Source organism: Thermobia domestica, chromosome 15 (genome assembly GCF_964235325.1).
Source record: "Thermobia domestica chromosome 15, izTheDome1.hap1.1, whole genome shotgun sequence".
NCBI classification, from domain to species: domain Eukaryota; kingdom Metazoa; phylum Arthropoda; class Insecta; order Zygentoma; family Lepismatidae; genus Thermobia; species Thermobia domestica.
Genome location: NC_137468.1, coordinates 25,007,970 through 25,031,951, shown reverse-complemented (window position 1 = coordinate 25,031,951; position 23,982 = coordinate 25,007,970). Strand labels below are relative to the sequence as shown.

General features: G+C 35.7%; 1 protein-coding gene across 7 annotated transcripts in view; it reads right to left on the bottom strand.

Moving 5' to 3' along the window:
• Positions 1 to 23,982, bottom strand: part of Tlk (Tousled-like kinase) — a 221,741-nt gene that overhangs the window by 125,500 nt on the left and 72,259 nt on the right. For 2 of the 7 annotated variants that reach the window (XM_081741435.1, XM_081741439.1), the window contains exons 1-2: positions 5,817 to 5,871; positions 4,313 to 4,429 (exon numbers count right to left, since the gene is read on the bottom strand). The exons of 3 other annotated variants lie outside the window; for them this stretch is intronic. In XM_081741435.1, the coding sequence (XP_081597561.1) occupies positions 4,313 to 4,429; positions 5,817 to 5,856 (157 nt within the window). In that variant the 5' untranslated portion in view covers positions 5,857 to 5,871. Of the gene's footprint in view, positions 1 to 4,312; positions 4,430 to 5,816; positions 5,872 to 23,982 lie in introns of those variants that run through there. 2 more of the 7 variants (XM_081741436.1, XM_081741437.1) reach the window with 1 other exon arrangement.

The window sequence follows — 23,982 nt, the reverse complement described above, 5'->3', positions numbered from 1 at the left end:
GTTAGTAATACTTTAGAAAGTCTGTTGATTAGGAGAATCTCATTATTTTCGGACTGATGTGCTATTTCAAATACTCACTATGAGCAAGAAACTGATGACACTGGATGAAATACTTGCAAATTTCAATGACATAAGTGAGGCCGAGTCTGACGCTGAATGCCTTGATATTTCTTCAGATGAAGAGTACCGAATAACAACGAATATGATAATTCGAATGAAATATTGAAAGAGGAAAGATAAGCACAGAAAACCATACTTCTGCAAATAAGCGTCGTAAAATAGGTAAGACTATTATTATTATTATTATTATTATTATTATTATTATTATTATTATTATTATTATTATTATTATTGTTATTGTTGTTGTTAAACACAAATTATATGTCTTACATCGTAACAAAATATTCATAATAATTTCAATCATTTAAAAAAAAAATGCAAACAATTTGCATGCTATTGTGAAAATACATAGCTAGTGTGTTTTTGTGTTGGTATCACTATGTTGAAATGTTTCATGAGAAGACGTTTATAACACAAATAAATAATAAATAAACCACAGCCATATTCGATCTACTATTGGATGAGGCCTCTCCCCGAAGGGAGGACTTGGTCTACTGCTCCCACGATGACAGACGGGTTGGGACAATGTTCCTATATACCAGACGGGTTGGGAGAAGAAATCCGAAGCTCTCATTGTGATCGCCACTATATGACCGCCCCGCTGGTCTAGTGGTGAACGTGGCTAAGCACGGATTGAGGGATCCCGAGTTCAATTTCCGGCGCTACCAAGAATTCTTTGACTATTAGCCTGTGGCGTAACCAGAAATTTCAAAGCTACCGAAACCAAAAAGTTTAGAGGTCTAAATGGGAGACAATTTATTTTCTCTTAGATTTGTATAAATTATATTTCAACCAAAGAAGTAGAATCTCTAGAAGAGTTGTTCGAAAAAACAGGTAGTTTACAATTCTTTTCATGTCAGAGCTTTCATGATTAGAACCTAGCAAATCTTATTTATAAAACAATCACTCTATACTGACTTTTTCTGGTTTGAACTACTACAAGTTTACGACTGTGTATGCTATTTTAGGTTATGTCAGGTTCCACAAATTCTAAATAGGGAGGGGAAAGTTATAGAAATGCATAGATGCGTATTACAACCATATTAGTAAAACATTTTTGAACAAACTATCTAAGAATAATACCTATCTAGGAATTAGAATGATATATAACATTACTATATAATAAACTGACATTGTATATAATACATTCAATAATATAATTGTAATAACATTATATTCAGAAAAAATAGCGTTTCCTAAATTTGTATTATTGGCAAAAAACACATTTATCAATAAATATTAAGCTAGAGTTCAAAAAAGTTTTTTGTTTTATTGAATGACAGTCACGTTTTATTATCCAATAAATGTTAGTGGTTAAGAATACAAATGTTTAATAAAAATGGAATGGGTCATTTTTGACCCACTCCCGCCGTTCTAGAGAGTATCAAAAACACCGCCGTTCTAGTGTTAAGACAAGATAAAAACAAGAATTTTTGGAATGATTTTAAAAAATGAATCAAAAGGGATTGTTATCTTGGCCAAGAATTAGTTTTTTGGATCAGGAGCCACAAAATTTTTAAACAACCCCTAATCCTTTTTTTTTTTTTTTTTTTTTTTTTTTTTTTTTTTTTTTTTAAGGAATACCCACATTATACTGAGTTAAGTAATAGTTTGGCTTTGGTTAAACTATACCTAAGTATGCAATTCTCCTGATATAAAGCGTACAAGAAAAATTTTGAAATATATTGGATCTTCTGATGCATTTTTGAATTTGGATATAGCGAAGAACTGCCCGGGTTGCTGAAAAAGCAGTGTTGAAGACAGGGGAAAAGAACAACGATGAAGACAATTAAAAGAGAGAAAAGAAAGTAATGAGAATTGTCTGAAAAGAAATAGTCTTATGAAGAATGTGATAAGTGGTATGGTAGAAGAAAGAAAAGGTTTTTCAGTGGATAATTCATACTTTAAACTGAAGACAATGGTGAGGAACACAATGCACAAAAACTTCTTAATTTGTAACACGTGGCCTGACAATGATTGCACAATATCATGATGCTACTGGATAATAGTTAATAACCAACTAATATTACAATTGTTTTTGCACATATCTCAACACTTTCAGAGCCAACCATAAAACTATTCCTGCAAACCATTTAATAGAATTGTGAGGCTGATGCAAAATCTCTGTAGCCCATTTAATCTGATTTGCTACGTAACCACATACTATTTACAGTGTTTCTAAGGTCATATGTTATCAAGACTTAACAGTATTCAGCAGATAGATTCAACTAGACTGTTACAAGGTACTAGGCTGATTTCTGTACATTCAACGCTACACTATGCTCGTAAACTCTTTATATTCTGCTTATTGATCAACTAGCTAAGCCTACTTTATATACTAATTCAAAATTACAAAGCAACTAATAGAGAGTTTTACAAGTGATGATATTGATTCAATGTAAGACGCCACAATTAAGTAAACATTTTTGTCAACAATCAATTTTTGAAATTACTTCAGATCAACTAGAATGAAGTTATAGAAAAATAAAAGAAAATGATACCTAACTGAATCATGACTTATTTCCGTGAAATATTAAAAGTGACTTTGTGTTGCTAAGGGAAACACGTTGCGCTTGTTCTACAATGAATTAATTCTTAGTTTTTCAGTACGTCTACGCACTAATACTTTAGTTTTTTGGACAAAATACATGTACACAAAATACGCTGTGAATACAATATGCAGTAACTGTTAAATCTTGAATCTGTCTCCACTTCAGAATCCTCAGAGGATCCCACAATTATTTTTTCCAGCTACTATATGGGATAAGACTACAACGCTAAGAACATTTAGATAAAAAGTGGTTTAAAGTAGCTAAGAATGATCCAAATGATCCAAAGCATTAGCAGAATCGTCCTCCCCGCTGGTCTATTGATTAGCGCGCATGCCTTTGGTTCAAGTGATCCTGGGTTCATTTCTGGTGGGCGAGCAATAAAAAATTAATCGCATTACGCGGTTCGGATTTCACCTTAAATTTGTATGTCTTCGCTTTATATAGTTTCGGTACTGTAAAGGATCTCTAAAGTTTAATAAATAAATAAAGTCCTCTTCTTCGCCCGGTAGAACGTAGGGCCTACAAAACTATTTGCCATTGGGCACAGTGAAAAGGTAATGCACGTTCTAATTCATATAAATTCTTTTTTCTCCTCCTATCCATCCAAGGTCGTCCATAAATAACATTTTCTGAAGTCGGTTTAAATAACTTATCACTTTTTAACCCGAAAAGGCAGACTTATCCCACAGAAAGTTAGGCAACTAAATGAAGAGTTGAGTTGAGTTTTAGTTTAGCGTCCCTTTGAGCAGCGAGGCTATATGAGACGTGGACCTACTGATTAACGTGGAATCCGAACTATATGAGCTCCCGCTGGGAATCGAATCCGGGTCTCCCACGCCAAAGGTGTGTACGCTAACCGCTTAGCCACGAGGGAGCTCCACTAAATGAAGAACAGAGGTGTAGATACATCATTAAATAAATACAGTATACCTGTACTGTATGATATTTGTTTCCGATTTTATTATTATGAAATGTAATCTGTTTTAGTGGTAACATGTTTATATACATAACTTTTAGTTAGTGAAATCCTTACTAATCTCAAGATGTCATCCACTGTCAAGATATGTCTTCTAAATATACAAAATATTTCCTTTTGTTGTCTTCGATTTAATTCTGGCTTAAGCAGGAAACAGTAATATTATGTATTATATATATAGTAACTAGGAAACTATTCCTGGTGTGAAATTTTCTGAAAACATTAAAAAAAATAGGTATTTGACTGACTGTGAAAACTGTTCAACTTTAGAAAAGTTCACAACCGCTACTTTACTTCTTGTGCAGTCATTTAACAAATGTGAATATGCTTGAGGAGAAAAAAAAAAAAAAACAACATGCAAAGATATTTAAGAAATCCTTTTGAAGATTTCAATGATACTCTTTGCCTGGTGCTATCTAATTTTGGCATTCAGTTCTAAACCACTTGATTACTTCACCGCAAAACCACGACTCACTCTGGCAACCTTTGCAGAGCCCCGTCACACACAGCCGCGTCCTCCGTCACGTCTCATTTCGCAAGCCTTCTAACTACACTACGTAATCAACTTCTCACTCTGTTCTAAGTGCGTCCAACAGAAAAAAGCAGTGCAATTACTTCTACGCATAACTTAGACATTTTTTTTTTCAATTCATATCCAACTTACTGTTCGTGAAAAGAAGGGCGTGGCGAAGATGGGGTAGAAAAGGTGTTGCCAGGCTTCTATCTGGTAAACAGTTGTCTCCAAAACGGCGTTGAATCTCACACAGTGCACTCAAGATCCCTACAGAAGGCGGAAAAAAAGCAAGTCCCCAATCAAACGATTTTTACTCCGAAATAGGTTATAGATGTTAGATGTCAGCGTAGTATTCGCCTCCATATTTAGAATTACTGTACTTACAAGTGCTAATTAACGTACGGTTAGTGGCGTACTTGGGGTGGGGCTGGAAGTGAATGAGCCATGAACATTTTTGAAGAAAGTGCCTCTGAAATGCATATTATAACTTAGTTCTAATAATACAAAATCTACTGAATTCTCTTTTAGGTTCTTACTAGGCTTTAATTAATTATATTTCTAAACCTAATGTATTTTAAAGAGAAGTTTTAAGATATAGTATTCGGAGCCTTTCTACAGTAGAACGCAAACAATTTATATATTTTTTAAAGGTGTTACCGTCTATTTAAAAAATACAGTTGTCTTATTTGAGGGACTCACAAAAATACTGAGTATATTTGAGAATTTCGAGAGGAGCTGTACTTCTAATGACCCCGATTTGAGTATGGCTTTGAATTAGGCTGGAAACAAGTCAATAATGGTAATCCAGATCTGAAACAAAACCTAGGGTGATTCCAGTCAGAACTGTTAACCACGAGATTCGAACCCTCAAAGTTGCAGACCACAAAGAATGTTCTCTTTTGTTCACTTGTAAACTGATCTTGACGATATCAAATACTTAAGGGCACAATTTCGTGTCTGCCATGAATAGGGGCTACTACTCAAATCAATATATTATCGTTAACTTTTCGTATGTAATTGTAAATTTAGCGGAAGCCCTCAACGAACCTGAGACTACAAAATGTTGTTTCTACTTTGGAACTAAAATGTTACAATGATCTTCTTCATACTACTACTGAATATAAATAAAATTAGAAAGAATACAGGAAAATTGACCATAGCTAACGGAACCCTGCAATAAAAATAAGTGGTACCTGTTATTCCGCAACTTCTAGCACTTAATTCTTTAAATCTATATAAAGTGAATATAGCCTATGTTAATACTACTCACTAGTTGCAGTTCAATTTTTAAACAATTTAGTGTTAACTATCCTTATAATTCATTCATTCACTTCTGACCTAATACTTGCATGGATGTCATATGCAACCCAATTGAAATAATCTAGACACCTGCCTCTCTGAAAAGCTCCACTATTGTTGCGCGGAAATTGAACTAACAAAAATAAGGTTTCAATACTGCAGATATTTACTACAAAATGTCGAATAAAATGTTCCATATACGGCTGCCAAGTGATTTTAAATGAAGTCAGAAATACTGCACTCGTTTACAAACGCATTTTCATGTTTGTAATCATTTTTCAGAAGTACTTCGAAACTCTTTACATAATTCAAAATTGTGTCATTTTAAAATAACCTAAATTAACTAGTAACTCACCTAAAACAGACCAACTAAGCCGAAGAACGTTCAAGTTCATTATTATAAATACTCATATATCTCACCAAAGGTCAAAGCACATTGCATCTATTTTAACGGTATAAAAGGAGTTTCTTACATGATAGGTGACAGTTAATACTTCAACTTTCGTGACGACTTTTCCCACTTCCTTCATAAAATAACATTTTCTTATAAATTACTCAGAAAATTCGATCTGTGCTGATAAGCAATGACGCATATATTGACACATCCAAACCGATTTGCTTCTGTTCTATTGGAACTCAATTTTCCACCAATGAATCATCACAGAAAATACAAGGATCTTCTATTTTATAGCAGCCACTTCATTGAAACGTTCACGTCTACTAGGCCCATTCTCGATACTAATTGCAAAAACCAAATCTTCGAATTTAAGTTGCACTCCTCTTATTATATTGAGAACATTGAAATAATAAATCAGTATTTATCATGTGCCTTCAAATGCATTAAGAAGTTAAGCAAAGTATACATATAAATACACAAGCCTTGGTATTCCATGTGGTCATACTAGCAAACGCCCCTATGTTATTGCGGGCAATATTATGCATTCCTCCTACAGAGTACCGATGAACTTGGAAGTCTCACATGGAATCCGAATAGCTCGTATGGGCATTTTACTAAACCAACTCCCATTCCTTTTCCTTTCTTCCCTTCTAGGCCATATATAAACGTTGATATACGATTTAATTGTTTGAAGTGACGAGTCCAAATACCAAATTTAAAGATTTTTGAGATATGGGCATGTTATTATAATAATTGTAAACAGCATCCCTCTTTACATGCCGAATTTTCAAATATCCTTCTTCAGTGCTATCTTACGTCACAGATGCCATGCACTGTCCAAATTTTAAGTTTCTAGCTCAAACAGTTTGGCGCAGAGGAGTCAGTCAGAACTACTACTTTTATCTACAGACTGTAATCCTACACCCTTTCCCTTCCTAACCGTTTTCTTTACTTCTACATCAAATATGCAAAACGCTTAAACATGTGTCTAATTATTCTAAAGTCTAAATATCAAATTTCATGTCTCTTCCTTTCGGAGACTTCGAGATGTGGACATTTTATAACATATTGCCCGCCCTTTTTCCTTCCTACTTATTTTTCTTTTTCTTATATGTGAAATACCAATAATCGCTGAAACACGTTCCTAATTATTTAAAATGAGAAGTCCAAAGATTAAATTTCATATCTCTAACCTTCAGATATTTCGAGATGTGAGCATTTTAATGTAATAATTGCCACCTCTAATCCCTCTTGTGTCGCCGAGTTTCCAAAAATCTTTCCTCTGAATAAATCCTATGTGCTGATAAAATATGAAATTCTCAATTTAAGGGATCTGGCCTGGGCGTAGATCAATCTGTCAGTCACTCAATACTTCTTTCATACAGAGATAATTCACTAACATTTCATTTTCGCTACTAGTATCCAAAAAAAAAAAAAAAAAAAAAAAAAAAAAAAAAAAGTTACTCGGAAAAGACTATGAGAAAGAAGCAAAATGTTATTTAAAAAAAAAAAAATCATTGTGACAACGCTTGCATTTATTCTATAAAATACATAAGACAGACAGTCATTTAACAAAAATACACTAAAAGGTTGATTAATTAGTTGTTTCAACGCCTTTTTCAGCACCGAGGCTATACAAGACGTGACTTACAAATTAAAGTGGGATTCAAACTACTCAAAGGTTCATATTCGAGGAAAGTAAACCAGCAAGGGTCGACCTCTGGACCATGCGCATAAAAAATACGCACGACAACCTTGAGGAAATGCACGAAGCAAATGCGAAGTAAGACGTATGCATTAACCCTTTCGAGACAGGCGCGACACAAACATATAAACCTCTAACTTGTTCCTAAAGGGTTAATGTATATTTTCTTACATTTTCTTCACATACTTTGTACATTTTGTGCTTAAAGTATCCTCTCTAATTTTCAATGCAAAGACTACATCTTCAGAAAATAGAGCTGGAGTTAGCCTATAAACCACTAAGCTGGATATCGCAGGACATCTCTCTCTGTCTCTTTCGTGGAAGGGTTCGGGGGCACGGTGATTGAGTGGCAGAGAGTACTTACCTCTGGTGCATAGGGTTCGTGGTTCGATCCCCGACCAAGTAAATTTATAGTGGGCAATAACGTGTTCGTGGGTTTTCTCTGGGTATTTACGTTTCCTCCTGCATTCTCATTTTACCAATTGTTCCACCATTCACTTACCTTAATCATCCGTCTCCTTTACCCTAAAGGGCTTAAGTATGGAACATTAAATTGAAAGATGTCATTTCTCTCGTGGGTTCAAATCCGCTAAATGCTCAAGTGTGTGTTGTCCTTCCAGAATTCACCCTCCTTTCCCATCGTCTCCTTTTAATTGATGGGCAGTATCATGGGATGTAAAATAAAATGAGCAGAAGTAGCACGTGTACATCGAGAGAAGGAGTTTTGATGCATTGCATGGTATTTTCTCAATATTTAAACCAACAACCGGAAATGGGTAGATCTCTACTACTTCCCGTTTCAGTGAAGAAATTGTTGTGCAGGTGGAATATTTGCTTGGGATGCAAGAAACCGCTTTTCGCTATCTATTACCGTTTTCATTCTATAGCAATGTACGTTGAACCCGGAAATGATTGATTCCTGCCGCTTCCGGTAGATGGATCATCTCCATTAAGGAACTAGATTCCTAACTTCTTATTCTCTACATCAGGGGGTGGCCAATCTTCTTAAATTTGAGAGTTACTTTTATTTCAGATCACTGGCCCGCTAGAGAAAACTATAAAAAAAAAAAAAAAACAACAATGATCGATACAACCAGTATCACATATAGACCACCGCGGGCTACATCTTTGATATTTTTCCCTTCCGGATAGACAGATATATAAACAAACTTTTTCAAAGTTAGAAAAAAACAAGCACAAAAGGGAGAAATTTTCTTGGGACAAAAAGTTTTCGAATTTTGTCGTAATATTTTTTTAAAGTTCCAAATATCAAAATTTTCTTTCAACAAATTTGATCTTTCATTATCCCCCTTATTGGACAATCATTGATGTGAGATTTGGTGACCCAGTAGGCCATTCTACTCTCAAATGCAGCTTATTCATGAAAACATGTTCTTCTGTTGAGAAATTCCAGTACTTCAAGTTATCCAACAATCGGGTTATCGTGGTTCGAACCCCCGCCAACTGAAGTTCTAATGGGCAACATAGTGTCTGTAGGTTTTCTCGGGGTACTCCTGTTTCTTTTCTCATTACGCCATTCTATCATCGTTCACTTGCCTAATAGTCTCCCTTACCTTCAAAGGCATAATCGTGGGACGTTAAACTGAATATATATATATATATATATATATATATATATATATATATATATATATATATATAACCTTTTTAGAACACCCAATGTATAAAGTTTGTTGCCTCATATTATCGTTTCTGCTCTATGGAAATCAATATTGGAACCAAAAGTAGCATATTTCTATCATTAACGACTGTAATACAGGGATGAAGTAGATGGAACCCTTATTGGCACTGAATACTTATGAAACACCTGCTTCTTGAGGTATCTATTAGTTATTGCACTATGTCCATTGGTGTTGAAATCGGAAATGGTAGAAATTTAACCGCTTCATGTTATACGGTAATACAGGGATGAAGTTCGATACAAAACGTTCTTGGGAGGAAAAGCTCGGTCCTATTGTTTATGCTCTATAGAGATCAATACAAAAACCAGGAATGCCCTTCTGGTTTGAGCAGAGGCTTATGGAGAAGTGGATCCTATTCTCGGAACATGAATCGATTTAAAAAAAAAATAAAAAAAAAAAACTTGATTATACTGTATGTTAAGAGACGAACAGACTTATCACTATGCATAGCATAGTTTGGAAGTCTTAAAACAAAAAATACAAAACAACTATCCAAATTTCAAAACTGTACTACGTTTTGCATGACATTCGGAGCTAATCGGATATTCAAGTGTAATTGTCTATCTAAATTGAAGTATAGGTTGACACTATAGGAATATTCGAATCATTTACGTATTCAGTGAGCTTGTAATTCAGCTTACGAATGATGTTGGAAGTTAGTTTTCTGGATTTCTCCCCTCGAGAACCAAAGGGGCTGATGGGAAGGAAATATCCACGCGCAGCATCAGTTCAGTGTAGTCAACTGTCTTTTTTTTTTTTTTTTTTTTTTTAATCCTTTATGAAACCGCTTGCAGAATTGAAGTCGCGCTACGCTTTTCGCGATTTCTATATCTTTGTATATTAACAAATATTAAAAAAAAAAAAAAAAAAAGAGAGAGAGAGAGAGAGAAAAGTTTAAAATTAACAGCAACAAATCCTGCTTACACTTCTATTGGCAGTCCTGTGTCCTGCTACTCAGAACATGTTTGCATTGCACCTGTTTCCGATAGTGCTTGAGAGCCCACTACAGCCATCTAGTGAGCATAATATTGCCACCTACCGACATAATTCAGTACTATATCTGATTGCACGAATCTACTATAAATATTACCTATTGTTTCAGCTCCGAGAAAACAAAAAGAGAAAACCATACAATTAATGTTCTGATGTTGCAATGCTACAAAGAAAGAAAAAAATATTAACTAAAGCAAACAAATACTGCTTCTCAACTGAGTACACATTCTATTATACGAGTGTTCTAAATTTTATTCATTAAATTATTTTTCTAAAATTGAAAATTGTTTTGGTCAGGCAATATTTTTAGACATAACCAGAGTTGAATTTAGGTAGGTTCCGAGTGGTAATACTTCTATAGTAGAATATTTACAGGACACATCGCCTCCCCTCCTACAGAATAATTCGTATCCCTTTCCTTTGGTTAAACATATCTAAATTACTCACCACAATATGTATACACAGCAAATTTCATAATGCAAGAAAAAGCACATTAAAAACTGTCTGGAATAAAGGCGGAAGGGAAATAGCTCTATCATTCTGTATAAAGGTCACATCAACAAGTCTGTTAAAAAAAAAAAAAAAACGAATCAAGTTTGTAAAGTGTACTTAATTTGACGTCTAACAAATTATGTCCTTTACGAGAAAGGAAACGGTTAATGGAAGTAAATGACTGTGAAATCGTGAAGTAAATGAATATTCGTACCCACAAGAAACGGGAATGGTGGAAACTTCATAACAACGAAATACATAATTTATACGGTTTACCAAACATTGTTAGGGTCGTCAAATCTAGGAGGTTCAAGTGGGTAGGCAATGTAGCCAGATGGAAGAAAGTAGGCACTCTTTGAAGATAGACTATTAACTGGAAGTCCAATCGGAAAACGACCATTAGGAAGACCTCGGTGCAGATGGGAGGACAATATGATGGATTTTGCAGAATATGAGTACAAAATAGAAACTGGGTTTAGTTGGTTAAGGACAGAAATCAATGAAGAGCATTTGTAAGCGCGGCATTGAACCTCCGGGTTCCATAGGCCATAGAGTTAGTTTTAATTAATTATTAGATGATGAACTAATTTGGTGGAATGAGAATGTGGGAGGAAACAGGATAAATTTTAACAAAACCCACGGACATAATTTTGCCCACCACAAACTCATATGACCTGGAATCGCACTTTGATAAGCATTGTCGCAGTATTACTTCGGGTGACATGCATTTCTCAACTGTTAAATTATACTTTTAAACTCCCTAATCTTCCAGCTATCCAATTATAGTTTCAGAATTCGTCCGCCAAAAAACAACACCCCCGATTAAAAATCGAACACATCATGTCTCCAAATTTAACATAATTTAGGTTGATTGATACGGTACAATAATTTGTAAGCAAAAATAAAAACCTTATAGGGTTCGTACATATTTTGCAGGACGCATGATAAACGACTCATCAAAACTAGTAGTCTCTTGTATGTATCAACTCGAAGTTTGATTTCTGAAAACGAAGCTACTGAGATATCCAGATTGATTAAACATGGCTACAGAAAACAATACCCTCGAGACTAATGAATATAGTAAAAGAGAGACGTTCGTTTTAAGTTATATAAATACTGGCAACCATCTTTTTAGTTCATTAACTTATTTGGATAATGTTCAACCCATACAAAAAAAAAAAAAAAATAAATCTAAAATTAATCAAAGGTAACAAGTTTGAGGAAAAACTGAAGAAAAGAGGATTTAAAAAAATATTAGTAGTTGCTAACGCGCTCACCTTTGGTGCGAGTGGTCCCGGATTCAATTTTCGTTGCAGATACTCATCGAAAAAGTGTAAAAGCTTTTTTCAGGTCAGCCATCCTGAGGGAGGTTTTCCTCATTTATCCCACGCAAATGCCTGTACGATACCCAACATAATGGTTCCTGGACGCTTTCTTCCTTCCCTTTCCTCAGATAGTGTGATCACCGAGGGACATCATCCTTCATACGTGACGGTTAACATGGCCATAGATGTCGAAAGCCCAGAAATCTAATTCCTAATCCTAAAAAGACTGACAATGTTTTTTTTTTGGGGGGGGGATGGAGCACTATAGAGGTTGGAGGGGAAAAAAACAGAACTACAGTCCGTTTGATACAACTTGTGCTTTCTGACAGTTGCTTTCCTGTGTTTTTTCCTTCCTGCACGTGTTCATAACAATCAGGTAAGAAGAACTGTTTGTGTGGCAACAGCACGTTCAGCCAATTATAGTAGCTAACTTCTCTCGTGTTGCAATGCTAAGTATTCCACCCTTTCCGCACGTTGCCAATTTGAAATGAAAAAAAAATGAAATCTTTTAAGTTTTACGTCCCACGCGTATGGCGGCTAGGCTAAAGAAGACGGTGATGATGAGAAATAAATGAAATGGTGGAATGAAGAAAGTGGGAGGAAACGGGAGAACTCCGAGAAAACTCACAAGCAAGGTATTTGTCCACCACAAAGTTCACACGGCGCGAGCTGGGATCGAACCAGGGACCTCAAGCACTGGAGGAGGTGAACGCTCTACCACTGATCCACCGCGCCCCCACGTTGCCAATTTGAATATCAACAAACGCACATTATTTTAGTGGAATGCCAACTTGAGTAGTGGACCTGCTGTTTATTGAGAGCATTCTCTTTAGTTCCCTTTTGTGTCATTTAATTTTATAAAAGTGAGATTTACTTGCAGTGAATAATTTCGTGTTTCAATACACAACGCAAAAGCTGGCAACACAGCATTGAGCAGCACGTGCGCGCAGCGAGCTGTCAGAAAGGACAAGTAGTATCAATTACAGTATAAGTTACTACTTTTGGTGTATATGTGATACTATCACTGAAAACATGAAATGTGAGCAGAAAATAAAGCAAAAAAGGAATAGCAAAAGCATCTTTTAGAAAAAGAAAAAAAGAAGTGTCTTTTATGGGTCACTAAACATTTTAATGAGGATCTAGAAAAGAATGAAATGTTTGATTCAATAGTAGACCAAAGTAGTACTTTATGGAAGAATGAAGAAAAAAGGCTTGAATTTATGGATGGTATTAACGCGAAAACTGTTACGTCAGGCATACTCAAAACAGAAGTGACTGAGAGAAGACAAAATTGGAAAGTTGAACGATCCTTAAAAATTAACAACATAGAAGAGGGGAGCTAAACGACATTTGATAACGCAAGGTTAAAAAATTTCTCGAATCTCGTGGACAACACTAGTTCACCCAACTCGTAATCTCAAACACTGTTTTAGTGCTACACGATTTACAGTATACAGTACAGAATAGAATTGATGAAGTGAATATACAAATATAATATTTATCAACGTACGTAGATACTCGTCATTATACATCATACTCCAACAATAGATTTCTTTTAAATACTATTATTTTACTCTCACCTTCGTGGATCTGTTGTGGCGCGGATGGCTAATTATCACTTCTAGATTATTTTTGTAAGACATAAATGTTATACAGTACAACCTCGTTTATCCGGCTCTCCTGATAATTCGGATTAGATTTGTAGATTTTTTTTTAATGTATACATAGATAATAATTTTTAACTATGGTAGCAAGAACGTAACTAATATGCCAAGCGTTCGCTTTTTATTTTGATTAAATGTACAATTCCTCCATACATTGTACAATAAATTATAGTAATACTGTACATAAAATGCTTTTTGTCAAGCTTAAGAAAACACCTCAGTGCTTCATTCAAATGCCATGTGTGTTTGAAATGGAAGACACTGGATCAATTCTCTGTTAAGAAATTATGTGAAAATTATCCTAATGCACAGTAGATCTGCTTATTTAAGGATTTGTTTCGATTATTATCCATATTTTCCGGATTGCCTTCAGTCCCAGTTAGGCCGGATAAACGAGGTTGTACTGTACATAAATTACAAAACGACACACGAGAAAAACCTTATTTCTTGTCTCGTGGGGAACACTAGATTTGGGAGGAAGAGAAAAAGGTTTACTTCTACAAATGCACATAGTTTTTCAAAGTGAAATGGTAGCCATTAAACAGAAAAATATAACTCGTGTATATTTGTATATTTCTAAAAATTGTGTTATTTCAGGCATTTAAACAGTTAAAATAAGTATTTCAATATAAATGATATTGCACCAGAATATAATTCTGATCGTTGGCAACCTATAAAAAGCGTACAGTTGTTGAAACAATATCTAGTATAGTTTAACTTTTGGGTCACACACACGAGAACAAGGAAGCCCACAACAAAATGTCTCGTCCTAACGGTTTTATTTTTATTTTTCAAATACGTTCAGATGAGCATAATTGTATACGTATCTCTCTTTCTTAATTGCCTTCTGTTTCTTCTGGTTATTCACAGTTATTTCTTAACTTCTGAATCTCTTTTTATTTCAGGATTTAATGAATGAAGACGACTTACTTTACTCTCAATGTTGAGGTATGGACTTTCGCAAAGAGCATTATGGGACTTCCACAACCCGAATCTCGTGCCTTTGCTAATCTCGCTTCGCTGCCTCTTCTCAAGGACAGCCTGCTGACACTTTGATGAGAATCTTTCTTACATTCACTGTGAATTATGCTACCCTTGCATTCAGCATGATTAAAACACAAGAACAAGTACGAGAAGTAAATAACATCTTGACTCTATACTGCTTTCATTTAGCTTAACAACTAGTACGAGAGAATTTAAATTATTCATTTACAGCAGTGGCGGTTGGTTGTTTTACTCTGGGTGTTGTAATGTTAAAAAGCGAAAAGGAGCGGTCATTTCTCGACTTTACTTAGAAAACAACGAAATACTAAACATTCTGCAGTCAACATACTAAATGAAAGTTGTCTTGCAGGCTGGAGCGCCCGACAAGGATTTTTTTATATATAAAATAGTAATTAAATTATATTATCATCATTGAACACGTACATATATTTTATGTTCATTCTCTTCAAAATCTTGGAACTCTTTCTTCCACATCCAATACCCTTGTGGAAAGTAATGGAATCAAACTTCAATTTGCAGCAAAGTCGAATTTTTGCAGCTTCTAATTTATTGTCCGTTTTATTTTGTTTGTTTCAGAAGTTAAAAAAATGTTTCTAAAACGTCTTGTGGGTGGGTTCTGATGCATTCAACATTGTTATTGTCTGAAAAGGCTCACTGTCTTCTTTCATGTTACATTTTTATATTTAAAACGTTGTATGGATACCAGTCCAAGAAACATTTTGCTAACCAACGAAAGATTGTTGCTATCCAAAGTACTGTGAAATGTTTAACCTCAAGACGGTGTCGTTGAGTTTTTTCACGTATGAAAGGGAAATGCGGTTAAAAATACGCAACAACTGCTAAAGATGACTCTTACTCGTTACGAGCAAATAAAATTGGTCCACATAATTAAAACAAGTTTTGACCTTCAAAAAGATCCTGCTCGAGAAGGAAGTCAATGTTCTTAACCATCCCTCGACGTTTGTTGGAAGGTGGCAGCAAGGTAGACAGGTTATTTTTTTAAAAAATACTGAAAAGGCCATAATGGAGAAACGTCTAAAATGGTAAGAAAATACAGAAATTGAACAAAGGACGATTGGAGAAAGTGTTGTCCTCTGGTAAGAGCCACTTTTTGGTCAAAGGTTGCGAGGGTTCAACACAGTCGTCAGGCGACAAAGCATTTCACCGAAACATACACATCAAAAGTAGAACACCCACGATAGACGATGTTTAGGGATGCTTTTGCTTCAGTGGGCTAGGAATCCATTTAAGTTAAGTTCAGCGCTCCTTTCAGCAGCGAGGCTATATGAGATGGGGACCTGCAGCTTAACATGAAATCCGAACATGAGCTCCTGTCGGGAATCGAACTCGGGAGCTGAAAGTCAGGAACGGTTCTCCAATGAAAGGATGATGAACAGTAATAGATATAAAATGTGCTTCTAGTCTAGAATGGCTTCAGAACCCAATACGCTTCAACGGGATGGATCTGCCATCTTCCAGCAAGACTTAGTCAAATAATTTTTCGAAGAGGTGGAGGTGAACGTCTTAGACTGGCCTGGAACCTTACCGAATTCGAAACCCGTTCGAAAATTTGTGATTTGTTTATAAGAATAAAATCAGTAGTGAGGACTGCATAACAAAAGACAAACTTATTTCCGTTCTAAATAAGTGTGGTTCCATAATAATGCACGCAGGCCAAAGTGCAAAAATATTGTTGACTCAGTGTCACAGAGATTACAACTGTTTATTATGTCAAAGGTACACATCTATGCATATGTAAATTTGTTTTATGTGAATATATGATCCACAGCACAAAATGTCGTTTATTTTATTAATTTGCACAAGGATGTATGAAGCCACATTTGTCTCCTAAAAGATGCACATTTTATATTTCTCCATTTATATTTATAAATGGGAAACCAAAGATCTGTTTTTGCTGTGAAAATAGTTATGCGTATTTCATTCACGATTATTTAGGAATCAAAACTATGCTCTTCCAAATACAGATTCACGTAGTCATTTATTACTGTAAAGTTCCACACGTATCTATTATACTTGACAATGCATCTATAAGTCCTAGATTCAGGATTGAAAAAAAAAAAAACAATTAAGATTATTGTCTGTTTGAGATTTGTTGTCTCCTGAACGGACGGACACACAAACAGACAGGATAAGTATATGGAGTTTTGGTTGCATAAACCAAATTATTTTAAAATCATATGTTAAGCTTAATTGCAATTAAGAAACTAGTATCGAAGTCTTGGAAAGCACACACTGTAAAATTAAGCAGATATCTAAATTTTACATTACCACAGTGATTCCCAGCTGATGTGTCGCGAAATTTTACAATTTAAAAATTATAACGCATATAATGATTAAGTTAAAATAAACTTTCAGACAAACTTGTGTGCCTTCAGTTGCAAGAACAATGTTCGGTACAACATAGAGTCAGTACTATATAGAAACCATCATAATTTAATATTCTTGTTAATAAAAATCAAATAAGTGTGACGCGTATCGCAGACGTTTAGTAACGTGTATCGCCACTCTAAAAGAGTGGGGACCACATTATAACCAAGTATCAAGTATTCGGACAATATTGAAGTATACAAACACGGGTGTCATCTACTTCCAGTCCATAATTTTAAGACAAGATGGTTCTGGTTATTAAATCATATTCCCTTTAGTATATGAAAAATTGATTTGTAGAATCTGTGTAACTGGATATATGGCATAACAGTCATTAAATTTATTGTGAAACAATGTTGCGTTAAATTAAATTAGAGAGATAAAATAAAAACCTTCCCCCGAGGAAACCTAAGTGATTTCCCCTACTGCCCCTCCCCCCCTGACCGCGGAGAACAGATAAACCATAAGCACGGCTGCCGCCGCGAACTATTCCAAATGTCAGTGGACTCCCTCGCACTTCGCATTCCACCCAATGACTTCGTGTGTTCCGTCACGCTTTAGTCTCCGCCCACCGCATTCACGTGACGACAGCGCCAAAGGCTGTTGGCGGAAGTTACGGATGAATGTTCCAAGAGCTGCGGATGCAGCCAGCATCTCACTCAACCAGCGGAGGAAAAAAAAAAAAAAAACACTCCTCCCAAGCTTCCACTCCATCAGCGTTGCCAACAACTACAAAACTTGAGCACAATAATACACTACAACATAATTAGACGATGAATAACTGAATATTAAGGAAGGTCATTCTAGGTTATTTCTTTACTCTCGGATTTCAGAAAAATAATAATTTTTTTCTGAATGTCCCGTGGAGGTACCTTTGCGGCTAAATAACAACACTATAAATGCAGTACTTACGAATCGTTTACGTTCTAATCGCGATGCGCCCCTCGCACCTGGCGGTGCCCTATCCGAAATTGTCGCCGCCTTCGACAGTTCGCATCAGAAGCTGTCGATTCTCTTTAGACTCCAATCCTCCAACAAACGCAAAGCTTCATTATGCACTAAATTCTAACTTGTTTATAATATGATACTTTTGAATGAAATTTGTTTAAAGTACCTGTACTGTACTACGCGTACAAACTACGACCTAGCCATTGTTAGCATACGGAATTATGAGAATTCAGATCTCAGCTCTGGTTGCCAGCACCTCTATTGGATAAAACGGAAACTACAACATGATCTTCGTGTGTAGATTTTGTAGATTTCTCTTTTACCTGAGTCGATGGCGATGACAGTGCATAGCCTATTACATAGTAGATAAGAAAGAGGAAGAATGTTTCGAAAAAATCAATGACATGACGTTTCAACAACGAATTCAGTGGCCTCGCGTAGCGTAATCACCAATGCTCTCGCCTTTGGAGCGAGCGCTCCAAGGTTCCACTCTCGGTGGGGATACTCGGTCGAAAAAGTGGGTCACAGTGTGTTCGCCGAGGGACACCATCTCACATACGTGACGGACTAACATCATCATAACTCCCAAAAGCCCAGAAATCTAATTCCTAATACTAACCAACCATGAACACCTGACTACAACAGAAACAGCGAACCCTCACAACCACAAGTAATAACTTGGAATTTTGCATAGACTCTACAAGTACATTCCTGAAGCTCTCACAAAACAACAACAATCAATATTGTTGTTTGTTGATGTTTAGCATATCTATTCAGCACCGCGGCTATATAAGACATTGACCTACAGTTTAAAGATGGAATCTGAAAAACCGCAGTGTTCAAATTTCAAGGCCATCCCACCGAAAATCGAATCCAGGACCCGATGTACCAAGAAGTTTAATTCCACATGTTTTATTTATTTACTTTGTCTTCTAGATCAGAAACCTAAAATGACCTTGACCTCCTCAAAATAATAAGTCTCAAATTCGGTCCAGGGCCGGAGTTGGAACATGCTGTATAGAAACTGAAATTCATAAGACTATTTTAAATAATTTGTCGGTCAACTCATTCCTATAGTAGTTTAGAACTATGAATGCAGTTTTGTTTGTTTGTTTATAGGAATATTAAAATTCAATCTGCAAGTTATGTCCTTGCCAAGGAACATGGACCGCCATCAGTGACCCTGAGTTCCACAGCTGGTGGATATACACATATGTTGACATAAGTGGAGTTACCTAAGTTAAGGTGTAAAAATAAAACTCCATTCTAAAAAAAGAGAAAAAATACGTAATACGGCTAAGAGCGTATGCATTCACAACGGCATTAAAATTGGTTTAAATTTACTATTACTTCCGGTTTCAATACTGGTTTTCACAGAGCAAAAACGGTACAAAATTCGAAAAGCGATTTTTTGACAGATTCAGCGGCCAAGAATGAGTTTTGTCTCCCTCCACTTTCATCTATGTACTCAAACCGAAAGAAGTCAAAATTTACGATTTCTGATTACAACACTGATTACATAATGAGTAAAACGGAAATAGATAATGACCAATAGGATCTGACATGGAATCAGAACCACAGGAATATGTTTATTCCTCTATTGCAACCGGAAATAACATCAATTAGCACTTCCGGTTTTAATATTAAATCAATAGAGCAAAAGCAGTAAGTGATAGGGAGTAATATTTTTATATCTGTAGTGTATTATATATATACAGAAGGGCGGATCCAGGATATGATCAAGGGAGGGGCTAAACCATATTTTCCCGTTTTATCCAGTGTAAAGCACGATTGAAGCCCATTTTATCCAGTATATACCTGAGCGTCAAGGGGGTCTATAGCCCCTACAGCCTCCCCTTAGATCCGCCACTGTATTATATATCTTTCGGGCAACAGATTCTATCTTTGATCTTATTCCTCTATTTAAGCAATTATAAATGTACTACAATGTATAATGAACTCGTGTAGTGTACCTTGGGTGCGAGCGGTCTCGGGTTCGATTCCCGGTGCAGACACTCGGTCGAAAAAGTGTAAGAGCTTTTTGAGGCCAGCCATCTTGAATGAGGTTTTCCGTAATTTCCTTCATTCACACGAAGCAAATGCCGAAATGGTACCTAACGTAATGGTCTCAGGCCGCTTCCTTCATTCCCCAATCCATCCTTCCTTCCGTTTCATCGGATACTGTAATCGCCGCGGGACATCATCCCTCATATCATCATCCACATGACGGGCTAAATCGCCTTAGATGCCGGCAGCCGAGAAATTAATTGCTAATACTAATTCGCATAGTGTGGAAGTCTACCGTAGCTTCACAATGTGAAATAGCTTGTTAGTAGTAGTAGTAGTACAGAATAATAATACAATTATGTTCAAAATTGCAAATGGACACTAGCAAGCACGATTTTATATGCAAACATAATTTTAACGAAATGAATCGGATAAAATACATTAAATCGGTTGGCAACGCTGAACTCCATTCGCAGGTCTTCATGATCGCGAACACAAAACAAAACGAAGATTTCTCGCTCGCCAAAATGTTCAGAAAATTAGAGCGAAACTATTCATACGGAATGTTGTTTTACCACTCATCAATATATGTGTAAATAACGCACAGAAAAACTGTTACTTTACAAATGTCAATTAACTAGCATTAACAACTTTGTTTAATGCCTCATTCACTTAAATAAACTTAATACGATATAATCTTTATGTTACATTCAGACAATAAATTTTGTTTGTTTTTTGTTGTTTTCTGAAACATGCTATTAGAAAAACGGTTGCGACTCGATAAAATCACGGCGCCCGTTAAAGAATTTGCAAACCAACGAATTAACTAAACGTTATGTTAGGTTAGGTGGAGTTTTCCTATTTACTTACTTTATCAGTCATTATCCATAGTAGAATTCCATAAGATGCTCCTAGCCAGATATGCATAGTATAAATGGCGTCGACAACCATTTACAGATGTCTCAGAACTAGATGCAAGAGTTCAGGAAAGAAAACAGGCTTTTAAAAAATTTTTTACTGCTTTTTTTCTGGGAAATTTTGGACTTTTTAAAAATATTTAAGTTTTAATGAACAAAGAACAGTAAGTTCCACCTTTCTTTTACCATTATAAAACGAAAAAGTCATTTAATTACTGTACTCTGAAGAAAAATATGAATACATTCCTTAGCCTCGGTGCATGAACATGGAACTTTATTAAAAAAAAAAAAAAAAAAAAAAAAAGCAATTAGCAATAACTGTTTTGAAAATGTAAAAAATTTCGTGAAACAAAATATCGTTTAATATTTGTCAATGAACTGAAAATTGATTATTATTTACGGATACACTAAAACTTCATTAATATGTATTGATGCTATTAAAATTTGAAGATCAGCAAGTTAAAGACGTTACCCGCGACACTTTTGACACGATCTAACACTAAAGAAAAAAATAATTTTGTCAATCATGAAGTTTTATTACCGTGTTAAACTAACATCATAGTTCGAATCCCAGCGGGAGATCATTTCGTTCGGATTCCACGTTAAGCTGTAGGTCCATATGTTACATAGCCTCGGAATTGAAAGGGACGGTATCTGAAGCTCAGAATAAAAGTATTTCCCGAAACAAAACGCGATGTAAGCGAAATTTTATACCTAAACAAAGATGATACTGCCTCTTCATTTATACTTTTTTTCTTCTTGCTAGTTTGAATTTTTGAATTTAGACCACTACAACAGGTGAGCACTCAGGAATTTTTGTTTGAAGCGGGGAGGGTCAATACTACAGGCCATTGCGTCTATGTAGAGTTGAATGAGTATTATTCCGCACAAGAAAAGTCGGTAAGTAATTGTAAAATATTTCCACTATTTTCAGGGGAAAAAATATAGAACTAGCTTGCTTTTATAAGAGAATGAGTACAGATAAAGTGTAAGATCAAGTTTTCATGTTATATCAATCATTTCGCTAGTAGACGAGCATAGTTTTATTAAGAAAGTGTACAAAGGTATTCTATGTTGAGTTAGAAAGTTTTGGGGGGTCCAAACCTGGTGGATCCCGTGGGTGCGTCCCTGTACTACAATATATATGATAAAACTAGCTAAAAAGCCCGTTCTTGGCACAGTTTATGGAAAGTGTTTGAATTTGAATGAGTTCTGTCCTTAGAATACGCATGGGAGATGAATTCAGACTTATTTGAATCATTATTCACATTAGCGACCCCAGAAACTATCGACTGGACTCAAATGTAGGTCGTTTTCGATTACTTTTACACGTCACCCCTTCGCGCCCTAACCCATCACCCAATGCTGATGAAGGATGAATTTGAACTTAGGTTATCTGAAGTGTCACTATTCATCTCAAGGACCGCAAAAACTGAAGTGTCTTTTGCGATACGATTATTTTTACATGCCATCCCCTTGCCCTCTTGAAAATGCACTAAAAACCTAGGATAGGTTAGAGTCCATTCATGTACTAGAAAAAGTCATCAAAACTCGTTAGTAAGAGTTAGTAAGCAAATATCGTTGCATTCATTTTTATTTATATAGATGTATAACTATCAGGCACTATGTAAGGTTAGGCAACCAACGTGACACGTATATGGTGGATTTGCATAACTTACACTTGCTGGCAACAATAAACTGCCAGGTTAAGAACCAATCAACATAGTCACCCCTGGACTGAACATACGACTCTCTTGGAAATGTACTTCCTTAATTGTAGAATGCACTACAGGAAAACAAGTGGCCCCTGAGTACGAAAATATGCGAAAAATGCAAAAAAAAAAAAAAAAAAAAAAATCAGTTTCCAGATTTAAAGGAAGTAAAGCTTTTATGAGGAAAAATCTCCGTCCAAAAAAGGCTATTTTTTGCATCTCTACTCGTACGCCTGCAAGATGATCTCATCCCCATTCCACTGTATGCATCAAAAACACTAGATGTTTGGCATTTAAGTTCAAGTGACTATACTAAAGAAAGCTGAGTATAGCAACTGAAACTGTGCTTTGTCTAAATTGTAGTTCTTGGTACTCGTCTTTCTTCCCATGTATTCGTTAATTGTGATTGTTGAGCAAACAAACTTCCGTCGACACAATGAGCTGGAATAACGTGAGTCTGTGAACTTAAGAAAAAGAACACAAACTTGAGTTAACCCGAATTAGTGAAGCGGAAAAAGAAGAAAAAAAGAATAACTTTGGGAATAGACCGGAGTTTACAAACTTAAATTCAACCATAGTAAATTAAAATGCCTTTTCCTACAAACTTTTGGACGTGCCGAATTCGAGTTATGAACATGAAGCTGACATACAATAAGGTAAATAACCTGGAATGTAAAATTCGAGTTTTAGTGGCGAAATTGACAGATACCATGAAATAAGCTCGAGTTTCGACTGAATATGTTGAATTTGAGTTAGGGAGATGAAGTTGAGACATATCACAGCGAACAATCAAGTGAGTTTAAATTGAGTGTGTTGAATTCGGACCTTAGTGGTGAAACTGACACACACCAAGCTGAAATAAGCAACGATGTACAATTAAGGCATCTAAACTCGAGTTATAGTGATGAAATACCAAGGAAAAAGAAGTCGGAGCTTAGAATGCGATCAACTTAAACTACAGCTATGAAGTTAAGACATGAAAACGTGAGATAAGCTGTACTAAAATGAAATGAAATATTTAAGTTTACGTCCCACGACTAAACCGGTTAGGTAAAAAAAGATGGTATTGAGGAGAAATGAGTGCAGTGGTGGAATGAATAGTGGGAAAAAACGGGAGAACACCGAGGAAACCACGAACATGGTGTCTGTCCACCACAAAGCCCACTTGGTGCGAGCTCGGATCGAATCAAGGCCCCCCACACATCAGAGATGAACGCTAGGCTGAAAATGTTTAACTCAAGTTATGCTAGTCAGTTAACAATAAC